This window comes from Petromyzon marinus (genome assembly GCF_048934315.1).
Source record: "Petromyzon marinus isolate PM22_M1 ecotype Great Lakes invasive population chromosome 69 unlocalized genomic scaffold, UKy_Petmar_22M1.pri1.0 chr69_unloc.1, whole genome shotgun sequence".
Lineage (NCBI taxonomy): Eukaryota > Metazoa > Chordata > Hyperoartia > Petromyzontiformes > Petromyzontidae > Petromyzon > Petromyzon marinus.
In genome coordinates this window covers 630,323-652,206 of record NW_027422601.1, presented here as the reverse complement: position 1 = coordinate 652,206, position 21,884 = coordinate 630,323, and the positions used below count along the sequence as shown (strand labels likewise).

The following is a 21,884-nucleotide window of genomic DNA, read 5'->3' as shown; positions in this document are numbered from 1 at the left end:
ACACACGGAGACACACGGAGACACACACGGAGACACACGGAGAGACACACGGAGAGACACACGGAGACACACAGAGACACCACAGACACGGAGACACACGGAGACACACGGAGACACACGGAGACACACGGAGACACACAGAGAGACACACGGAGACACACAGACACGGAGACACACAGAGACACACGGAGACACACGGAGACTACTCACACGGAGACACACGGAGACAACTCACACGGAGACACACGGAGACACACGGAGACACACAGAGACACACGGAGACACACGGAGACACACGGAGACACACAGAGACACACGGAGACCACTCACACGGAGACACACGGAGACACACGGAGACACACAGAGACACACGGAGACACGACACGGAGGACACACGGAGACACACGGAGACACACGGAGACACACGGAGACACACGGAGACTACTCACACGGAGACACACGGAGACACACGGAGACACACGGAGACACACGGAGACACATGGAGACACACAGACACGGAGACACACGGAGACACACAGACACGGAGACACACGGAGACACACGGAGACACATGGAGACACACAGACACGGAGACACACGGAGACACACAGACACGGAGACACACGGAGACACACGGAGACACATGGAGACACACAGACACGGAGACACACGGAGACACACAGACACGGAGACACACAGAGACACACAGAGACCACTCACACAGACACCCACAGAGACTACTCACACAGAGACCCACAGAGACCACTCACACAGAGACCCATAGACTACTCACACAGAGACCACTCACACAGTAGAGACCCACAGAGACCACTCACACAGAGACCCCACAGACTTACCCACACAGAGACCCACAGACTACTCACACAGTAGAGACCCACAGACTACTCACACAGTAGAGACCCACAGACTACTCACACAGTAGAGACCCACAGACTACTCACACAGTAGAGACCCACAGACTACTCACACAGTAGAGACCCACAGACTACTCACATAGTAGAGACCCACAGACTACTCACACAGACTACTCACACAGTAGAGACCCACAGACTACTCACACAGTAGAGACCCACAGACTACTCACACAGTAGAGACCCACAGACCACTCACACAGAGACCCACAGACTACCCACACAGAGACCCACAGACTACTCACACAGTAGAGACCCACAGACTACTCACACAGTAGAGACCACAGACTACTCACACAGTAGAGACCCACAGACTACTCACACAGTAGAGACCCACAGACTACTCACATAGTAGAGACCCTCAGACTACTCACACAGTAGAGACCCACAGACTACTCACAAGTAGAGACCCACAGACTACTCACACAGTAGAGACCCACAGACTACTCACACACAGAGACCCACAGACTACTCACACAGAGACCCGTAGACTCACCCAAAGGTACGGCATGCGGTTAAGGTGAGCCTATACACACGAGCAGACAAGAATGACAACATCAGCATCAGTAGCAAACATCAGCATCAGCAGCAACAACATCATCACCATAATCAACATCAACATAATCTCACCTCAGGGTCAATGGCTTTGAGTGTGAAGTTGAAGATCTCACCAATAATTGTTAAACCTGCGCAAACAGAGAATCACGGGGAGACGGGGAGACACGGGGAGACGCGGGGAGACACGGGGAGACGCGGGGAGACGCGGGGAGACGCGGGGAGACGCGGGGAGACGCGGGGAGACACGGGGAGACAGAGAGACACGGGGAGACACAGGGAGGGAGACAGAGAGACACGGGGAGAGACACGGGGAGAGACACGGGGAGAGACACGGGAAGAGACACGGGGAGAGACACGGGGGAGACACAGAGAGACACGGGGAGACACAGAGAGACACGGGGAGACACGGGGAGACGCGGCGAGACACGGGGAGACGCGGGGAGACGCGGGGAGACACAGAAAGACACGGGGAGACATGGGGAGACACGGGGAGACACAGAGAGACACGGGGAGACACGGGGAGACACAGGGAGACACGGACAGACAAGGGGAGACACGGGGAGACACGGGGAGACACGGGGGAGAGACACGGGGAGAGACACGGGGAGACACGGAGAGACACAGAGAGACACGGAGAGACACAGAGAGACACAGAGAGACACGGGGAGACACGGGGAGACACAGAGAGACACGGGGAGACACGGGGAGACGCGGGGAGACGCGGGGAGACGCAGGGAGACACGGGAGACGCAGGGAGACACGGGGAGAGACACGGGGAGACAGAGAGACACGGGGAGAGACAGAGAGACACAGAGAGACACGGGGAGACACGGGGAGACACAGAGACACACGGGGAGAGACGCAGGGAGACGCAGGGAGACACGGGGAGACACCAGCAGAGTTAGTGTTGGTACTAAGTGTTATTGACTTGGATAGTAGGGTTAGGGTGAGTAGTGGGTGGTAGTAGGGTTAGTACTGAGTGGTGGTGGTGGTGGTGGTAGTAAGGTTAGTACTGGGTGGTGGTGTTGGTGGTGGTGGTAGTAAGGTTAGTACTGGGTGGTGGTGGTGGTAGTAAGGTTAGTACTGGGTGGTGGTGGTAAGGTTAGTACTGGGTGCTGGTGGTGGTAGTAGGGTTAGTACTGGCTGGTGGTGGTGGTGGTGGTATTAAGGTTAGTACTGGGTGGTGGTGGCGGTAGTGGTGGTGGTAGGGTTAGTACTGGGTGGTGGTGGTGGTATTAAGGTTAGTACTGGGTGGTGGTGGTGGCGGTAGAGGTGGTGGTAGTAGGGTTAGTACTGGGTGGTGGTGGTGGTGGTGGTGGTAGTAGGTTAGGGGGGAGCGATAGTGTAGCGGTTAGCGCGCTGCGCTATGAACCCGGCGACACGGGTTCGATTCCCGCTCACGGCCAACACCAGTGACGATTTTCTGAACCGGTCCCGGGCCTCCCCTAGGTCGACTCAGCCTCAAATGAGCACCTGGTGCGGTGTGTAAACATTGCCACTAGGGAGACAAAGGCGGTCGGGCGTGGTGCTGGCCACCCACCCCCTCGTGTACCGTTACCGGCCTTCATAGGTGCTCGCTAACAGCACTTGCCCCTACAGTCTGTTAAGGCTATACGGGGGATCTTTGTCTTTGTCTTTGGTAGTAGGGTTAGTACTGGGTGGTGGTGGTATTAAGGTTAGTACTGGGTGGTGGTGGCGGTAGTGGTGGTGGTAGGGTTAGTACTGGGTGGTGGTGGTGGTGGTAGTAGGGTTAGTACTGGGTGGTGGTGGTGGTGGTGGTAGTAGGGTTAGTACTGGGTGGTGGTGGTATTAAGGTTAGTACTGGGTGGTGGTGGCGGTAGTGGTGGTGGTAGGGTTAGTACTGGGTGGTGGTGGTGGTAGTAGGGTTAGTACTGGGTGGTGGTGGTGGTGGTAGTAGGGTTAGTACTGGGTGGTGGTGGTATTAAGGTTAGTACTGGGTGGTGGTGGCGGTAGTGGTGGTGGTAGGGTTAGTACTGGGTGGGGGCCATAGTGGTGGTGGTGGTGGCAATAGTGATAGTGGTAGGGTTAGTACTGGGTGGTGGTGATAGTGGTCGTGGTGGCGGTGGTGGTGTTGGTGGCGATAGTGATAGTGGTGTTGGTGGTGGTGGCGATAGTGGTGGTGGTAGGGTTAGTACTGGGTGGTGGTGATAGTGGTCGTGGTGGTGGCGATAGTGGTGGTGGTGGAGTTGGCGGTGGTGGCGATAGGGGTAGGGTTAGTACTGGGTGGTGGTGATAGTGGTGGTGGTGGTGATAGTGGTGGTGGTGGCGGCGATAGTGATGGTGGTGGTGGCGATAGTGGTAGGGTTAGTACTGGGTGGTGGTGATAGTGGTGGTGGTGATAGTGGTCGTGGTGGTGGCGATAGTGATGGCGGTGGTGGCGATAGTAGTAGGGTTAGTACTGGGTGGTGGTGACAGTGGTCATGGTGGTGGCGATAGTGGTGGTGGTGGCGGCGATAGTGATGGCAGTGGTGGCGATAGTGGTAGTGGTAGGGTTAGTACTGGGTGGTGGTGATAGTGGTGGTGGTGATAGTGGTCATGGTGGTGGCGATAGTGATGGCGGTGGTGGCGATAGTGGTAGGGTTAGTACTGGGTGGTGGTGATAGTGGTCGTGGTGGTGGTGATAGTGGTGGTGGTGGCGGTGGTGGCGATAGTGGTAGTGGTAGTACTGGGTGGTGGTGATAGTGGTGGTGGTGTTGGCGGTGGTGGCGATAGTGTTGGCGGTGGTGGTGATAGTGGTAGTGTTAGTACTGGGTGGTGGTGATAGTGGTGGAGGTGGTGGCGGTGGTGGCGATAGTGTTAGTACTGGGTGGTGGTGATAGTGATCGTGGTGGCGATAGCGGTGGCGATAGCGGTGGCGGTTACCACCTTCTACTGCCAACTGCGAGAAGTGAACGAGCAGGGAGGTGAGGCCTCTCAGACAACCTGCCACCAGTGCCAGGCGCGGTGCACGCACAGCGCCACACATCTACGCAGAAACAAACACAGCGCATAGACAAAGGTCCCCCGTGTAGCCTTTAACAGACTCTAGGGTCAAGTGCTGTCAGCGAGCAGCACCTACAAAGGCGGCCGGCACCACGCCCGTCATCATCACACACACAGCATCATCACCATCACACACAGCATCGTCATCACACACACACAGCATCGTCATCATCACACACACAGCATCGTCATCATTACACACAGCATCGTCATCATTACACACAGCATCGTCATCATCACACACAGCATCGTCATCATCACACACAGCATCGTCATCATCACACACAGCATCGTCATCATTACACACAGCATCGTCATCATCACACACACACAGCATCGTCATCATCACACACACAGCATCGTCATCATACACACACAGCATCGTCATCATCACACACAGCATCGTCATCATTACACACAGCATCGTCATCATTACACACAGCATCGTCATCATTACACACAGCATCGTCATCATTACACACAGCATCGTCATCATCACACACACAGCATCGTCATCATCACACACAGCATCGTCATCACACACAGCATCGTCATCACCACCATCACACACAGCATCGTCATCACACACAGCATCATCGTCATCACACACACAGCATCGTCATCACCACCATCACACACAGCATCATCGTCATCACACACGCAGCATCGTCATCACACACATACAGCATCGTCATCACCACCATCACACACAGCATCGTCATCATCACACACAGCGCCGTCATCATCACACACAGCGCCGTCATCATCACACACACAGCATCACACACACAAGGCATCGTCATCACACACACAGCATCGTCACCACCATCACACACAGCATCGTCATCACACACACAGCATCGTCATCACACACACAGCATCGTCATCACACACACACAGCACCGTCATCATCACACACACAGCATCGTCATCACACACAGCATCGTCATCACACACACAGCATCGTCATCACACACACAGCACCGTCATCATCACACACACAGCATCGTCATCACCACCATCACACAGCATCATCACCATCACAAACACAGCGTCGTCATCATCACAGACACAACATCGTCATCACACACACACAGCACCGTCATCACACACAGCATCATCGTCATCACACACACAGCACCGTTATCACCACCATCACACACACAGCATCATCACCATCGCACACACAGCGCCGTCATCATCACACAGCATCATTGTCATCACACCCACAGCGCCGTCATCATCACACACACAGCATCATCGTCATCACACACACAGCATCGTCATCACCACCATCACACACAGCATCATCACCATCGCACACACAGCGTCGTCATCATCACAGACACAACATCGTCATCACACACACACAGCACCGTTATCACACACAGCATCATCGTCATCACACCCACAGCGCCGTCATCATCACACACACAGCATCATCGTCATCACACACACAGCATCGTCATCACACACACACAGCGCCGTCATCACACACACAGCGCCGTCATCATCACACACACAGCAGCGCCGTCATCATCACACACACAGCATCATCGTCATCATCACACACACAGCATCATCGTCATCACACCCACAGCGCCGTCATCATCACACACACAGCATCATCGTCATCACACACACACAGCATCATCGTCATCACACACACACAGCGCCGTCATCATCACACACACAGCATCATCGTCATCACACCCACAGCGCCGTCATCATCACACACACAGCATCATCGTCATCACACACACAGCATCGTCACCACCATCACACACAGCATCGTCACCACCATCACACACAGCATCGTCATCACACACACACACAGCATCGTCACCACCATCACACACAGCATCGTCATCACACACACAGCATCGTCATCACACACACAGCATCGTCGTCATCACAGCGCCACCTGTACCTGTCTTTTCAGTTCCCCCAGGTAGACTCTGAACAGCGGCCCCGCCTGGTCCACCATCTCCGCCGGGTGGACTTCGGACAAAACGCCCAGAAGCTCGTAAATCCGCTCCAGCACTGGGCACACGAGTCACAGACCGGTGGCCGAGAGATGTTGACTACCTCGCCTGGTACGCAGGATGTCGTGGGTTCGATCCCGACCCTGACGACGCCTGCTGCTGCTGTAGATGTGGAGTCTGCGTCTCTCTCATCATCATCACGGTGGCTAGGAGATGTTGACTACCTCGCCTGGTACGCAGGAGGTCGTGGGTTCGATTGCTGCACCGTAGACTCAACACTGCACCATAGACTCAGCACTGCACCATAGACTCAACACTGCACCATAGACTCAACACTGCATCATAGACTCAACACTGCACCGTAGACTCAACCCTGCACCGTAGACTCAACACTGCACCATAGACTCAACACTGCCCCATAGACTCAACACTGCACCATAGACTCAACACTGCCCCATAGACTCAACACTGCACCATAGACTCAACACTGCACCATAGACTCAACACTGCACCATAGACTCAACATTGCACCATAGACTCAACACTGCACCATAGACTCAACACTGCCCATAGACTCAACACTGCACCATAGACTCAACACTGCACCATAGACTCAACACTGCACCATAGACTCAACACTGCACCATAGACTCAACACTGCACCATAGACTCAACACTGCACCATAGACTCAACACTGCACCATAGACTCAACACTGCACCATAGACTCAACATTGCACCATAGACTCAACACTGCACCACAGACTCAACACTGCCCATAGACTCAACACTGCACCATAGACTCAACACTGCACCATAGCCTCAACACTGCCCATAGACTCAACACTGCACCATAGACTCAACACTGCACCATAGACTCAACACTGCACCATAGACTCAACACTGCACCATAGACTCAACACTGCACCATAGACTCAACACTGCACCATAGACTCAACACTGCACCATATACTCAACACTGCACCATAGCCTCAACACTGCCCATAGACTCAACACTGCACCATAGACTCAACACTGCCCATAGACTCAACACTTCACCATAGACTCAACACTGCACCACAGACTCAACACTGCACCATAGACTCAACACTGCACCATAGACTCAACACAGCACCATAGACTCAACACTGCCCATAGACTCAACACTGCACCATAGACTCAACACTGCACCACAGACTCAACACTACACCACAGACTCAACACTGCACCATAGACTCAATACTGCACCATAGACTCAACACTGCACCATAGACTCAACACTGCACCATAGACTCAGCACTGCACCATAGACTCAACACTGCACCATAGACTCAACACTGCCCCATAGACTCAACACTGCACCATAGACTCAACACTGCCCATAAACTCAACACTGCACCATAGACTCAACACTGCACCATAGACTCAATACTGCACCATAGACTCAACACTGCACCATAGACTCAACACTGCACCATAGACTCAGCACTGCACCATAGACTCAACACTGCACCATAGACTCAACACTGCCCCATAGACTCAACACTGCACCATAGACTCAACACTGCCCATAAACTCAACACTGCACCATAGACTCAACACTGCACCACAGACTCAACCCTGCACCATAGACTCAACACTGCACTATAGACTCAACACTGCACCATAGACTCAACACTGCACCATAGACTCAACACTTCTGACTTTGATGTCTCAATAGCGTTATGGAGATCGCGTGACAGTACCAGATACCTCTCCTCCCTGCGGTACGAATTCAAGATCCGGAGATCCGTGTGGATCCCCTAGTACCAGATTCCTCTCCTCCCTGCCGTACGAATTCAAGACCCGTAGATCCGTGTTGATCCCCTAGTACCAGATTCACCCTTTCCTGCTGTACGAATTCAAGATCCGTAGATCCGTGTGGATCCCCTAGTACCAGATTCAGCCCTCCTTCCTGCGGTACGAATTCAAGACCCGGAGATCCGTGTGGATCCCCTAGTACCAGATTCAGCCCTCCTTCCTGCGGTACGAATTCAAGATCCGGAGATCCGTGTTGATCCCCTAGTACCAGATGCAGCCTTTCCTGCCATATGAATTAAAGATCCGGAGATCCGTGTGGATCCCCTAGTACCAGATTCAGCCCTCCTGGCCGTACGAATTCAAGATCCGGAGATCCGTGTGGATCCCCTAGTACCGGATTCCGCTCCTCCCTGCAGTACGAATTCAAGATCCGGAGATCCGTGTGGATCCCCTAGTAACGGATTCAGCCCTCCCTGTGGTACGAATTCAAGATCCGGAGATCCGTGTGGATCCCCTAGTACCTGATACCCCTCCTCCCTGTGATACGAATTCAAGACCCGGAGATCCGTGTTGATCCCCTAGTACCGGATTCAGCCCTCCCTGCAGTACGAATTCAAGATCCGGAGATCCGTGTGGATCCCCTAGTACCTGATACCCCTCCTCCCTGCGGTACGAATTCAAGACCCGGAGATCCGTGTTGATCCCCTCGTACCAGATTCAGCCCTCCTCCCTGCCGTACGAATTCAAGACCCGGAGATCCGTGTTGATCTCCTAGTACCAGATTCAGCCCTCCTCCCTGCGGTACGAATTCAAGATCCGGAGATCCGTGTGGATCCCCTAGTACCAGATTCAGCCCTCCGTGTCGTACCAATTCAAGATCCGGAGATCCGTGTGGATCCCCTAGTACCGGATTCCGCTCCTCCCTGCAGTACGAATTCAAGATCCGGAGATCCATGTGGATCCCCTAGTACTGGATTCCGGCCTCCTTGCAGTACGAATTCAAGATCCGGAGATCCGTGTGGATCCCCTAGTAACAGATTCCGCCCTCCTCCCTGCCGTACGAATTCAAGATCCGGAGATCCGTGTTGATCCCCTAGTACCGGATTCAGCCCTCCTCCCTGCCGTACGAATTCAAGAACCGGAGATCCGTGTTGATCCCGTAGTACCTGATACCCCTCCTCCCTGCGGTACGAATTCAAGACCCGGAGATCCGTGTGGATCCCCTAGTACCAGATTCAGCCCTCCTTCCTGCGGTACGAATTCAAGATCCGGAGATCCGTATTGATCCCCTAGTACCTGATACCCCTCCTCCCTGCGGTACGAATTCAAGACCCGGAGATCCGCGTGGATCCCCTAGTACCAGATTCAGCCCTCCTCCCTGCCGTACGAATTCAAGACCCGGAGATCCGTGTGGATCCCCTAGTACCGGATTCCGCCCTCCTCCCGGCCACCTCACCCGTGTCGGACACTTTGCTTTTGCTCGCCAGTTCGCCGTAGAACTTGTTGAAGAGGCTCTGGACGCCCAAGTTCTGACCGTGCGACGAGACCGAGCCGACGTGGACAGCCTAAGGAGGAGGTGGAGGAGGTGGAGGAGGTGGAGGAGGAGGAGGAGGTCGAGGAGGAGGAAGTATGAGAATCATCGAGAATCGTTGCGTTTCAGCTGTGATGCAGCAAGGAAGAATTTCCGACCAGCTGTGGTGCTCTTCATGTCATGGATGGTGCGGTTAAGGGGGTGCGGGTCACGGCATAGAGAACGTTACAAACAACAAACGCACGATACACACACACACAAACACGACAGGCGCGGTGTCTGTGTGTGTGCGGTGTCTCTGTGTGTGTGCGGTGTCTCTGTGTGTGCGGTGTCTCCCTGCGGTGTCTCTGTGTGTGTGCGGTGTCTCTGTGTGTGTGCGGTGTCTATGTGTGTGCGGTGTCTGTGTGTGTGCGGTGTCTCTGTGTGTGCGGTGTCTATGTGTGTGCGGTGTCTGTGTGTGTGCGGTGTCTCTGTGCGCGCGGTGTCTGTGTGCATGCGGTGTCTCTGTGTGTGCGGTGTCTCTGTGTGTGTGCGGTGTCTCTGTGTGTGCGGTGTCTCTGTGTGTGCGGTGTCTCTGTGTGTGCGCGGTGTCTGTGTGCGCGCGGTGTCTCTGTGTGTGCGGTGTCTCTGTGTGTGCGGTGTCTCTGTGTGTGTGCAGTGTCTCTGTGTGTGTGCGGTGTCTGTGTGTGCGCGCGGTCTCTCTCTGTGCGGTGTCTCTGTGTGTGTGCGGTGTCTGTGTGCGCGCGGTGTCTCTGTGCGTGCGGTGTCTCTGTGCGTGCGGTGTCTGTGTGTGTGCAGTGTCTCTGTGTGCGTGCGGTGTCTGTGTGCGTGCGGTGTCTCTGTGCGTGCGGTGTCTCTGCGCCCACCCGTACCTTGATCAGCAGCTCCAAGGCGCAGACTTTAGTCTTTGCGGCTCTTTCCTTGCTGTAGCAAAGTACACAAATCTCCTGCAAGCAAACAGGTCTGATGTCTCTGTGTGCTCAGCGTGAGTCTGTGCGCAGCGTGAGTCTGTGGGTAGTGTTGAGTCTATGGGTAATGTGAGTCTACAGGTAATGTGAGTCTATGGGTAATGTGAGTCTGTGGGTAATGTGAGTCTGTGGGTAATGTGAGTCTGTGGGTAATGTGAGTCTATGGGTAGTGTTAATCTATGGGTAATGTGAGTCTATGGGTAATGTGAGTCTATGGGTAATGTGAGTCTATGGGTAGTGTGAGTCTATGGGTAGTGTGAGTCTATGGGTAATGTGAGTCTATGGGTAATGTGAGTCTGTGGGCAATGTGAGTCTGTGGGCAATGTGAGTCTACGGGTAATGTGAGTCTATGGGTAATGTGAGTCTGTGGGCAATGTGAGTCTATGGGTAATGTGAGTCTACGGGTAATGTGAGTCTGTGGGTAATGTGAGTCTATGGGCAGTGTGAGTCTATGGGTAATGTGAGTCTATGGGTAGTGTGAGTCTATGGGTAATGTGAGTCTATGGGTAATGTGAGTCTATGGGTAGTGTTAGTCTATGGGTAATGTGAGTCTATGGGCAATGTGAGTCTATGGGTAGTGTGAGTCTATGGGTAATGTGAGTCTGTGGGTAATGTGAGTCTATGGGCAATGTGAGTCTATGGGTAGTGTGAGTCTACAGGTAACGTGAGTCTGTGGGTAATGTGAGTCTATGGGTAGTGTGAGTCTATGGGCAATGTGAGTCTATGGGTAATGTGAGTCTATGGACAATGTGAGTCTATGGGTAATGTGAGTCTATGGGTAATGTGAGTCTATGGGTAGTGTGAGTCTGTGGGTAATGTGAGTCTATGGGTAGTGTGAGTCTATGGGTAATGTGAGTCTGTGGGTAATGTGAGTCTATGGGTAATGTGAGTCTGTGGGTAATGTGAGTCTATGGGTAATGTGAGTCTATGGGTAGTGTGAGTCTGTGGGTAATGTGAGTCTATGGGCAATGTGAGTCTATGGGTAGTGTGAGTCTGTGGGTAATGTGAGTCTGTGGGTAGTTTTAGTCTATGGGCAATGTGAGTCTATGGGTAGTGTGAGTCTATGGGTAATGTGAGTCTATGGGTAATGTGAGTCTATGGGCAATGTGAGTCTATGGGTAGTTTTAGTCTATGGGTAATGTGAGTCTATGGGTAATGTGAGTCTATGGGTAGTGTGAGTCTATGGGTAATGTGAGTCTATGGGTAATGTGAGTCTATGGGTAATGTGAGTCTATGGGCAATGTGAGTCTATGGGTAGTTTTAGTCTATGGGTAATGTGAGTCTATGGGTAGTGTGAGTCTATGGGTAATGTGAGTCTATGGGTAATGTGAGTCTACGGGTAATGTGAGTCTATGGGTAATGTGAGTCTATGGGTAATGTGAGTCTATGGGTAATGTGAGTCTATGGGTAGTGTGAGTCTATGGGTAGTGTGAGTCTATGGGTAGTGTGAGTCTATGGGTAATGTGAGTCTGTGGGTAATGTGAATCTATGGGTAGTGTGAGTCTATGGGTAGTGTGAGTCTATGGGTAATGTGAGTCTGTGGGTAGTGTGAGTCTACGGGTAATGTGAGTCTATGGGCAGTGTGAGTCTATGGGTAATGTGAGTCTATGGGTAATCTTAGTGGTGACGGTGGTGACGGTGGTGAAGGTGGTGACGGTGATGACGGTGGTGATGGTGGTGACGGTGACGGTGGTGAAAGTGATGAAAGTGGTGACGGCGGTGAAGGTGGTGAAGGTGGTGACGGTGGTGACGGTGAAGGTGGTGACGGTGGTGACGGTGGTGAGGGTGAAGGTGGTGACGGTGGTGACGAAGGTGGTGACGGTGATGACGATGGTGAAGGTGATGACGGTGGTGACGATGGTGACGATGATGACGATGAAGGTGGTGAAGCTGGTGAAGGTGGTGAAGGTGACGGTGGTGAAGGTGAAGGTGGTGAAGGTGGTGAAGGTGGTGACGGTGATAACGGTGGTGAAGGTGGTGATGGCGGTGACAGTGGTGACGGTGAAGGTGATGACGGTGATGACGGTGATGACGGTGGTGACGGTGATGACGGTGGTGAAGGTGATGACGGTGATGACGGTGGTGACGGTGGTGATGGTTTTGACGGTTTTGACGGTGGTGATGGTGGTGAAGGTGGTGAAGGTGGTGACGGTGGTGACGGTGGTGAAGGTGGTGACGGTGACGAAGGTGGTGACGGTGACAAAGGTGGTGACGGTGGTGACGGTGGTGACGGTGGTGACGGTGAAGGTGGTGAAGGTGGTGACGGTGGTGACGGTGATAACGGTGATAACGGTGGTGAAGGTGGTGATGGCGGTGACAGTGGTGACGGTGAAGGTGGTGACGGTGATGACGGTGATGACGGTGGTGACGGTGATGACGGTGGTGAAGGTGATGACGGTGATGACGGTGGTGACGGTGGTGATGGTTTTGACGGTGGTGAAGGTGGTGACGGTGGTGAAGGTGGTGACGGTGGTGACGGTGGTGAAGGTGGTGACGGTGACGAAGGTGGTGACGGTGACAAAGGTGGTGACGGTGGTGACGGTGGTGACGGCGTTGAAGGTGGTGAAGGTGGTGACGGTGGTGACGGTAACGGCGATGACGGTGATGATGGTGGTGGTGAAGGTGGTGACGGTGATGACAGTGGTGAAGGTGGTGACGGTGATGACAGTGATGACGGTGGTGACGGTGATGACAGTGGTGAAGTAGGTGACGGTGATGACAGTGGTGAAGGTGACGGTGGTAAAGGTGATGACGGTGGTGACGGTGATGACGGTGGTGACGGTGATGACGGTGATAACGGTGGTGAAGGTGGTGATGGCGGTGACAGTGGTGACGGTGAAGGTGGTGACGGTGATGACGGTGATGACGGTGATGACGGTGGTGACGGTGAAGGTGATGACGGTGGTGAAGGTGATGACGGTGATGACGGTGGTGACGGTGGTGATGGTTTTGACGGTTTTGACGGTGGTGAAGGTGGTGACGGTGGTGAAGGTGGTGACGGTGGTGACGGTGGTGAAGGTGGTGATGGTGACGAAGGTGGTGACGGTGGTGAAGGTGGTGACGGTGGTGACGGTGGTGACGGTGAAGGTGGTAACGGCGATGACGGTGATGATGGTGGTGAAGGTGGTGACGGTGATGACAGTGGTGAAGTAGGTGACGGTGATGACAGTGATGACGGTGGTGACGGTGATGACGGTGGTGACGGTGATGACGGTGATGACGGTGATGACGGTGATGACGGTGGTGACGGTGGTGACGGTGATGACGGTGGTGACGGTGATGACGGTGATGACGGTGGTGACGGTGATGACGGTGGTGACGGTGATGACAGTGGTGACGGTGATGACGGTGATGACGGTGGTGACGGTGATGACAGTGGTGACAGTGGTGAAGGTGGTGAAGGTGGTGAAGGCGGTGAAGGCGGTGACGGTGGTGACGGTGGTGACGGTGGTGGTGACGCTGGTGGTGGTGACGCTGGTGGTGGTGATGATGGTGACGGTGGTGGTGACAGTGGTGGTGATGGTGGTGGTGATGATGGTGGTGGTGACGGTGGTGATGATGGTGACGGTGGTGGTGATGATGGTGGTGGTGATGACGGTGGTGATGATGGTGGTGGTGACGGTGGTGGTGATGATGGTGACGGTGGTGGTGACGGTGGTGGTGATGGTGGTGGTGATGATGGTGGTGGTGACGCTGGTGGTGGTGACGGTGGTGGTGGTGACGCTGGTGGTGGTGATGACGGTGGTGGTGAAGCTAGTGGCTTTGACGACGGCGCTGTGCACCTTGATGGCTCCGGTGTAGTCCTTGGCATGGCTGCCGACCGTCTCCAGGAACTCGCGCAGACCCCTCAGCACCTCCTCGCGCACCTCCTTCAGCTGTGCAGGCGAGGAGGAGGAGGAGGAGGGGGAGGATGAGGATGAGGAGGAGGATGAGGAGGAGGGTTACGCCCAGCGAGCACCCGATTCACCCTTTCCCCGTCCCCGGTGACGCACACACACACACGCACATTTACGTACGCCGTCGGGATGATGTTGTGATGATGTTGTGATGATGTTGTGATGACGTTGTGATGACGTTGGGATGACGTTGTGATGACGTTGTGATGACGTTGTGATGACGTTGTGATGATGTTGTGATGATGTTGTGATGATGTTGGAATGAGATTGGGATGATGTTGAGATGATGTTGAGATGATGTTGCGGATGATGTTGCGGATGATGTTGCGGATGACGTTGGGATGATGTTGCGGATGATGTTGTGATGATGTTGCGGATGATATTGTGATGACGTTGGGATGATGTTGCGGATGATATTGTGATGATGTTGCGGATGATGTTGCAGATGATGTTGGGATGATGTTGCGGATGATGTTGTGATGATATTGTGATGATGTTGTGATGATGTTGGGATGATGTTGGGATGATGTTGCGGATGATGTTGCGGATGATGTTGTGATGATGTTGCGGATGATGTTGCGGATGATGTTGGGATGAGATTGGGATGATGTTGCGGATGATGTTGGGATGATGTTGCGGATGATGTTGGGATGATGTTGTGATGATGTTGCGGATCATGTTGGGATGATGTTGTGATGATATTGTGATGATGTTGTGATGAGATTGGGATGATGTTGAGATGATGTTGTGATGATGTTGGGATGATGTTGGGATGATGTTGCGGATGATGTTGCGGATGATGTTGCGGATGATGTTGCGATGATGTTGCGATGATGTTGCGATGATGTTGCGATGATGTTGGGATGATGTTGGGATGATGTTGGGATGATGTTGTGATGATATTGTGATGATGTTGTGATGATATTGTGATGATGTTGGGATGATGTTGGGATGATGTTGCGATGATGTTGCGGATGATGTTGCGGATGATGTTGTGATGATGTTGTGATGATGTTGTGATGATGTTGTGATGATGTTACGGATGATGTTGTGATGATGTTGGAATGAGATTGGGATGATGTTGCGGATGATGTTGCGATGATGTTGGGATGATGTTGGGATGATGTTGCGGATGATGTTGTGATGATGTTGCGGATGATGTTGTGATGACGTTGGGATGATGTTGCGGATGATATTGTGATGATGTTGCGGATGATGTTGGGATGATGTTGCGGATGATGTTGGGATGATGTTGTGATGATGTTGTGATGATGTTGGGATGATGTTGGGATGATGTTGTGATGATGTTGTGAATTGTGATGATGTTGCGGATGATGTTGGGATGATGTTGCGGATGATGTTGGGATGATGTTGTGATGATGTTGTGATGATGTTGGGATGATGTTGGGATGATGTTGTGATGATATTGTGATGATGTTGTGATGATGTTGGGATGATGTTGCGGATGATGTTGCGGATGATGTTGTGATGATGTTGCGATGTAGCGGATGATGTTGTGATGATGTTGTGATGACGTTGTGATGACGTTGTGATGACGTTGTGATGACGTTGGGATGATGTTGCGGATGATGTTGTGATGATGTTGCGGATGATGTTGGGATGATGTTGTGATGATATTGTGATGATGTTGTGATGATATTGTGATGATGTTGCGGATGATGTTGTGATGATGTTGGGATGATGTTGCGGATGATGTTGGATGATGTTGCGGATGATGTTGCGGATGATGTTGGAATGAGATTGGGATGATGTTGAGATGATGTTGCGATGATGTTGCGAATGATGTTGCGGATGATGTTGCGATGATATTGCGATGAGAATGGGATGATATTGGGATGATGTTGGGATGATATTGGGATGATGTTGGGATGATGTTGGGATGATGTTGGGATGATGTTGGGATGATGTTGCGATGATGTTGCGATGATGTTGCGATGATGTTGCGATGATGTTGCGATGATGTTGCGGATGATGTTGGGATGATGTTGTGATGATGTTGGGATGATGTTGTGATGATGTTGCGGATGATGTTGGGATGATGTTGTGATGACGTTGGGATGATGTTGCGGATGATGTTGTGATGATGTTGCGGATGATGTTGCGGATGATGTTGTGATGATATTGTGATGATGTGATGATGTTGCGATGATGTTGAGATGAAGTTGGGATGACGTTGGGATGATGTTGGGATGATAGTGGGGAGGGAGACGGTGGCCCTTCCTCTGTGGCCCAGGGACCGCCACCAGCGCCCAGCCACCAGCCACCAGCAGCCCAGCAACCAGCCACCAGCCACCAGCCACCAGCCACCAGCGGCCCAGCAACCAGCCACCAGCGACCCAGCCACCAGCCACCAGCCACAAGCAACCAGCGCCCAGCCACCAGCCACCAGCCACCAGCGACCCAGCGCCCAGCCACCAGCCACCAGCGACCAGTCACCAGCCCCCAGCCACCAGCCCCCAGCCACCAGCCACCAGCCACCAGCCACCAGCGGCCCAGCGGCCCAGCGGCCCAGCGACCCAGCCACCAGAGGCCCAGCGGCTCAGCCACCAGAGGCCCAGCGGCCCAGCGACCCAGCGACCAGAGGCCCAGCGGCCCAGCCACCAGAGGCCCAGCGGCCCAGCCACCAGAGGCCCAGCGGCCCAGCGACCCAGCGACCAGCGACCCAGCGGCTCAGCGGCCCAGCCACCAGAGGCCCAGCGGCCCAGCGACCCACCTCGTCGTGTCCCTGGGCTCGCCGCAGGAACGCCGGCAGGCCGTGCTGCCCGTCGAAGATGCAGGAGCAGAACTCGACTGGGAAACACGGGGGCACGGGGGGGGGGGGAGAAAGCACAAGGGGGGGAGTTAACCACCACCATCATCACCACCACCATCATCACCACCACCACCACCACCCCACCACCACCCCACCACCACCACCCCACCACCACCCCACCACCACCACCACCACCCCCCCACCACCACCACCCCACCACCACCCCACCACCACCACCCCACCACCACCCCACCACCACCCCACCACCACCCCACCACCACCCCACCACCACCACCCCACCACCACCACCAGCACCACCCCACCACCACCACCAACCACCACCACCACCACCCCACCACCACCACCACCACCACCCCACCACCACCCCACCACCACCACCACCACCCCACCACCACCCCCACCACCACCCCCACCACCACCACCACCCCACCACCACCACCACCACCCCCCCCCTACCACCATCACCACCCCACTACCACCACCACCACCACCCCACCACCACCCCACCCCCACCCCACCACCACCACCATCACCACCCCACTACCACCACCACCCCACTACCACCACCCCACCACCACCACCAACCACCCCACTACCACCACCACCCCACCACCACCACCACCACCCCACCACCACCACCTCCCCATCGCACCTTCCCCCCACCTTCCCCCCACCTCACCTTCCCCCCACCTTCCCCCCACCTCACCTTCCCCCCACCCTCCCCACCTCACCTTCCCCCCACCCTCCCCACCTCACCTTCCCCCCACCCTCCCCACCTCACCTTCCCCCCACCTTCCCCCCACCCTCCCCACCTCACCTTCCCCCCACCTTCCCCAGACCTTCCCCCCACCCTCCCCACCTCAACCTCCCCCCACCACCCTCCCCATCTCAGACTGAATGAGTGAATGGCTGAAAAACTGAATGAGTGAATGGCTGAATGAATGAGAGAATGAATCAGTGAATGGCTGAAAGACTGAATGAGTGAATGGCTGAATGAACGAGTGAATTAATCAGCGAATGACTGAAAGACTGAATGAGTGAATGGCTGAAAGACTGAATGAGTGAATGGCTGAATGAATGAGTGAATGCATCAGTGATTGGCTGAAAGGCTGAATGAGTGAATGGCTGACTGAACGAATCAGTGAATGGCTGAACGACTGAGTGAATGAATTGGTGAAAGACTGAACGAGAGAATGAATCAGTGAATGGCTGAATGAGTGAATGAGTGAATGGCTGACTGAACGAATCAGTGAATGGCTGAGTGAATAAATCGGAGGAAAGACTGAATGAGAGAATGAATCAGTGAATGGCTGAAAGACTGAATGAGTGAATGGCTGACTGAACGAATCAGTGAATGGCTGAACGACTGAGTGAATGAATAGGTGAAAGACTGAACGAGAGAATGAACCAGTGAATGGCTGAAAGACTAAATGAGTGAATGGCTGACTAAATGAGTGAATGAATCAGTGAATGGCTGAAAGACTGAATGAGTGAATGGCTGAATGAATGAGTGAATGAATCAGTGAATGTCTGAAAGACTGAATGAGTGAATGGCTGAATGAATGAGTGAATGAATCAGTGAATGGCTGAAAGACTGAATGAGTGAATGGCTGACTGAACGAATCAGTGAATGGCTGAGTGAATGAATCGGTGAAAGACTGAACGAGAGAATGAATCAGTGAATGGCTGAAATACTGAATGAGTGAATGGCTCAATGAATCAGTGAATGAATCAGTGAATGGCTGAAAGACTGAATGAGTGAATGGGTGAATGAATGAATCAGCGAATGGCTGAAAGGCTGAATCAGTAATTGGCTGAACGGCTGAATGAGTGAATGGCTGAATGAATGAGTGAATGAATCAGTGATTGGCTGAAAGGCTGAATGAGTGAATGGCTGACTGAACGAATCAGTGAATGGCTGAACGACTGAGTGAATGAATTGGTGAAAGACTGAACGAGAGAATGAATCAGTGAATGGCTGAATGAGTGAATGGCTGACTGAACGAATCAGTGAATGAATCAGTGAATGGCTGAAAGACTGAATGAGTGAATGGCTGAATGAATGTGTGAATGAATCAGTTAATGGCTGAAAGACTGAATGAGCGAATGGCTGAATGAATGAGTGAATGAATCAGTGATTGGCTGAAAGGCTGAATGAGTGAATGGCTGAATGAACGAGAGAATTAATCAGTGAATGGCTGAACGACTGAATGAGTGAATGGCTCAATGAATCAGTGAATGGCTGAAAGGCTGAATCAGTGAATGGCTGAAAGATTGAATGAGTGAATGGCTCAATGAATGAGTGAATGAATCAGTGAATGGCTGAAAGGCTGAATGAGTGAATGGCTGAAAGACTGAATGAGTGAATGGCTCAATGAATGAGTGAATGAATCAGTGAATGGCTGAAAGGCTGAATGAGTGAATGGCTGAAAGACTGAATCAGTGAATGGCTCAATGAATGAGTGAATGAATCAGTGAATGGCTGAAAGGCTGAATGAGTGAGTGAATGAATGACGGAGTGACTCGGCGAACGAATAAATGGAGTGCAGTGCCCCAGCCCTCGCTCTCACGTGCTCGGTCGGCCACGCGTGATCCCGTGACCTCTGCCCTCAGCTCCGAGGCCACCGAGGAAGGGGTCGCTCCCGAAACGTCGCCCCGGGGATCCAGCGAGGCGTGCAGCTGTCCCAGCAGCCGCGTCAGCGTGCCGGACATGGCTCACTGCTCACGATGCCCTGCTGATGATGATGCTGCTGATGATGATGCTGTTGATGATGCTGATGATGATACTGCTGATGATGATGCTGGTGATGATACTGCTGATGATGCTGCTGATGATGATGCTGCTGATGATGATGCTGTTGATGATACTGCTGCTGCTAATGATGCTGATGATGCTGCCGATGATGATGCTGATGATGCTGATGATGCTACTACCACTGCTACCACCACCCACCACTACTACCACTGCTACTACCACTACTACTACCACCACTACCACTACTACTGCTACTACCACCACTACTACCACTGCTACTACTGCTACTACTACCACCACTACTACCACCACTACCGCTGCTACTACTGCTAATACCACCACTACTACCACTACTACCACCACTACCGCTGCTACTACTACTACCACACTACTACCACACTACCGCCACTACTACCACACTACCACACTACTACCGCTGCTACCACACCACTACCACACCACTACCACACCACTACCACCACCACTACCACACTACCACTACCACCACCACACTACAACAATACCACCACTACCACTACTACCACCACACTACAACACTACCACCACCACTACCACACTACCAACACCACCACACTACCACCACCACTACCACTACTACCACACCACTACCACCACTACCACACTACTACCACCACTACTACAACACCAATACCACCACCACCACTACCACACTACTACCACACCACTACCACAACACCACCACTACCACACTACTACCACTACCACAATACCACACCACTACCACCACTACCACACCACACCACCACTACCACACTACTACCACCACACCACCACTACCACCACTACAACACCACTACAACACCACTACAACACCACTACCACAATACCACACTACCACCAACACTACCACAATACCACACCACCACCACCACCACTACTACCACCACCACTACTACCACCACCACTACAACACCACCACCACTACCACACCACCACCACTACCACACCACCACTACCACCACCGCTGCAGCTGCATCTGGACACCCTCCACCCTGTGTCAATGATGGCACCGAGAATCGATTCCTTTATCCCGCAGCCATCGATTCCGCGTAGACGCGGTAATCCGATTGCACGTCGACGGCGGCAAAAAAAAAACGCGTTCTCTACGGGAGGAATCGATTACTGTAGAATCTTAAAGAGGTAAATCGATGCAATCGATTACCCGGGTATATTTAATGGTACGTTTTTTAAAAAAATAAAATATGATTCTGTTGTAAAATAATTAACATACAGCATCTATTAAGTGCGTAAAATAAAACTGTGGTGAATTTTCACTTAAAATCGAGATAATTGTTGCATTATTTGACGGAATATTAATCGTGCGAAATCAGCATTGTTCTGCCGTGTTCATTATTCCTATTGATTGCAAAGTATTGCTAATTATAAGTAGTCTATGGGTCTCTATGAGTAATTATAATGATTAATTATTGCCAATTAGGGGCCGTCCATAAATGACGTCACGCGATTTTTTGACCTCCCCCCTCTCTTCGTCACGTGACGTCACAAAAAATCAGACCCCGCCCCCCCCCCTCAAATATGACGTCATTGTAGTCGGGTATTTAATGCGGCGCTGCACTCCGATGTCGTAGGAGAAAACATGTATTTAAAAAAAGGCTCTTTA

General features: G+C 52.8%; 1 protein-coding gene across 1 annotated transcript; it reads right to left on the bottom strand.

Annotated features, from left to right (window-relative positions):
* Positions 1–1,404: 1,404 nt before the first annotated feature.
* On the bottom strand, positions 1,405–21,206 carry LOC142908078 (DNA-dependent protein kinase catalytic subunit-like). The gene is made up of 9 exons (XM_076058252.1): positions 20,037–21,206; positions 17,407–17,483; positions 14,559–14,651; positions 10,681–10,755; positions 9,734–9,842; positions 6,424–6,536; positions 4,377–4,476; positions 1,563–1,618; positions 1,405–1,458 (listed from the first exon to the last, which is right to left on the bottom strand). Exons 1-9 carry the CDS (start codon positions 20,176–20,178, stop codon positions 1,405–1,407), a joined length of 819 nt encoding a protein of 272 aa, XP_075914367.1. The 5' UTR covers positions 20,179–21,206.
* Between the last annotated feature and the right edge of the window lie 678 nt (positions 21,207–21,884).

Coding starts and splice junctions, on each gene's coding strand:
- LOC142908078 (XM_076058252.1), bottom strand. CDS start 20,178: ATGTCCGGCACGCTGACGCGGCTGCTGGGACAGCTGCACGCCTCGCTG. Junction 17,484..20,036: donor ACGCGTGGCCGACCGAGCAC/GTGAGAGCGAGG, acceptor CGTGTTTCCCAG/TCGAGTTCTGCTCCTGCATC. Junction 4,477..6,423: donor TGGGGGAACTGAAAAGACAG/GTACAGGTGGCG, acceptor GTTTCTGCGTAG/ATGTGTGGCGCTGTGCGTGC.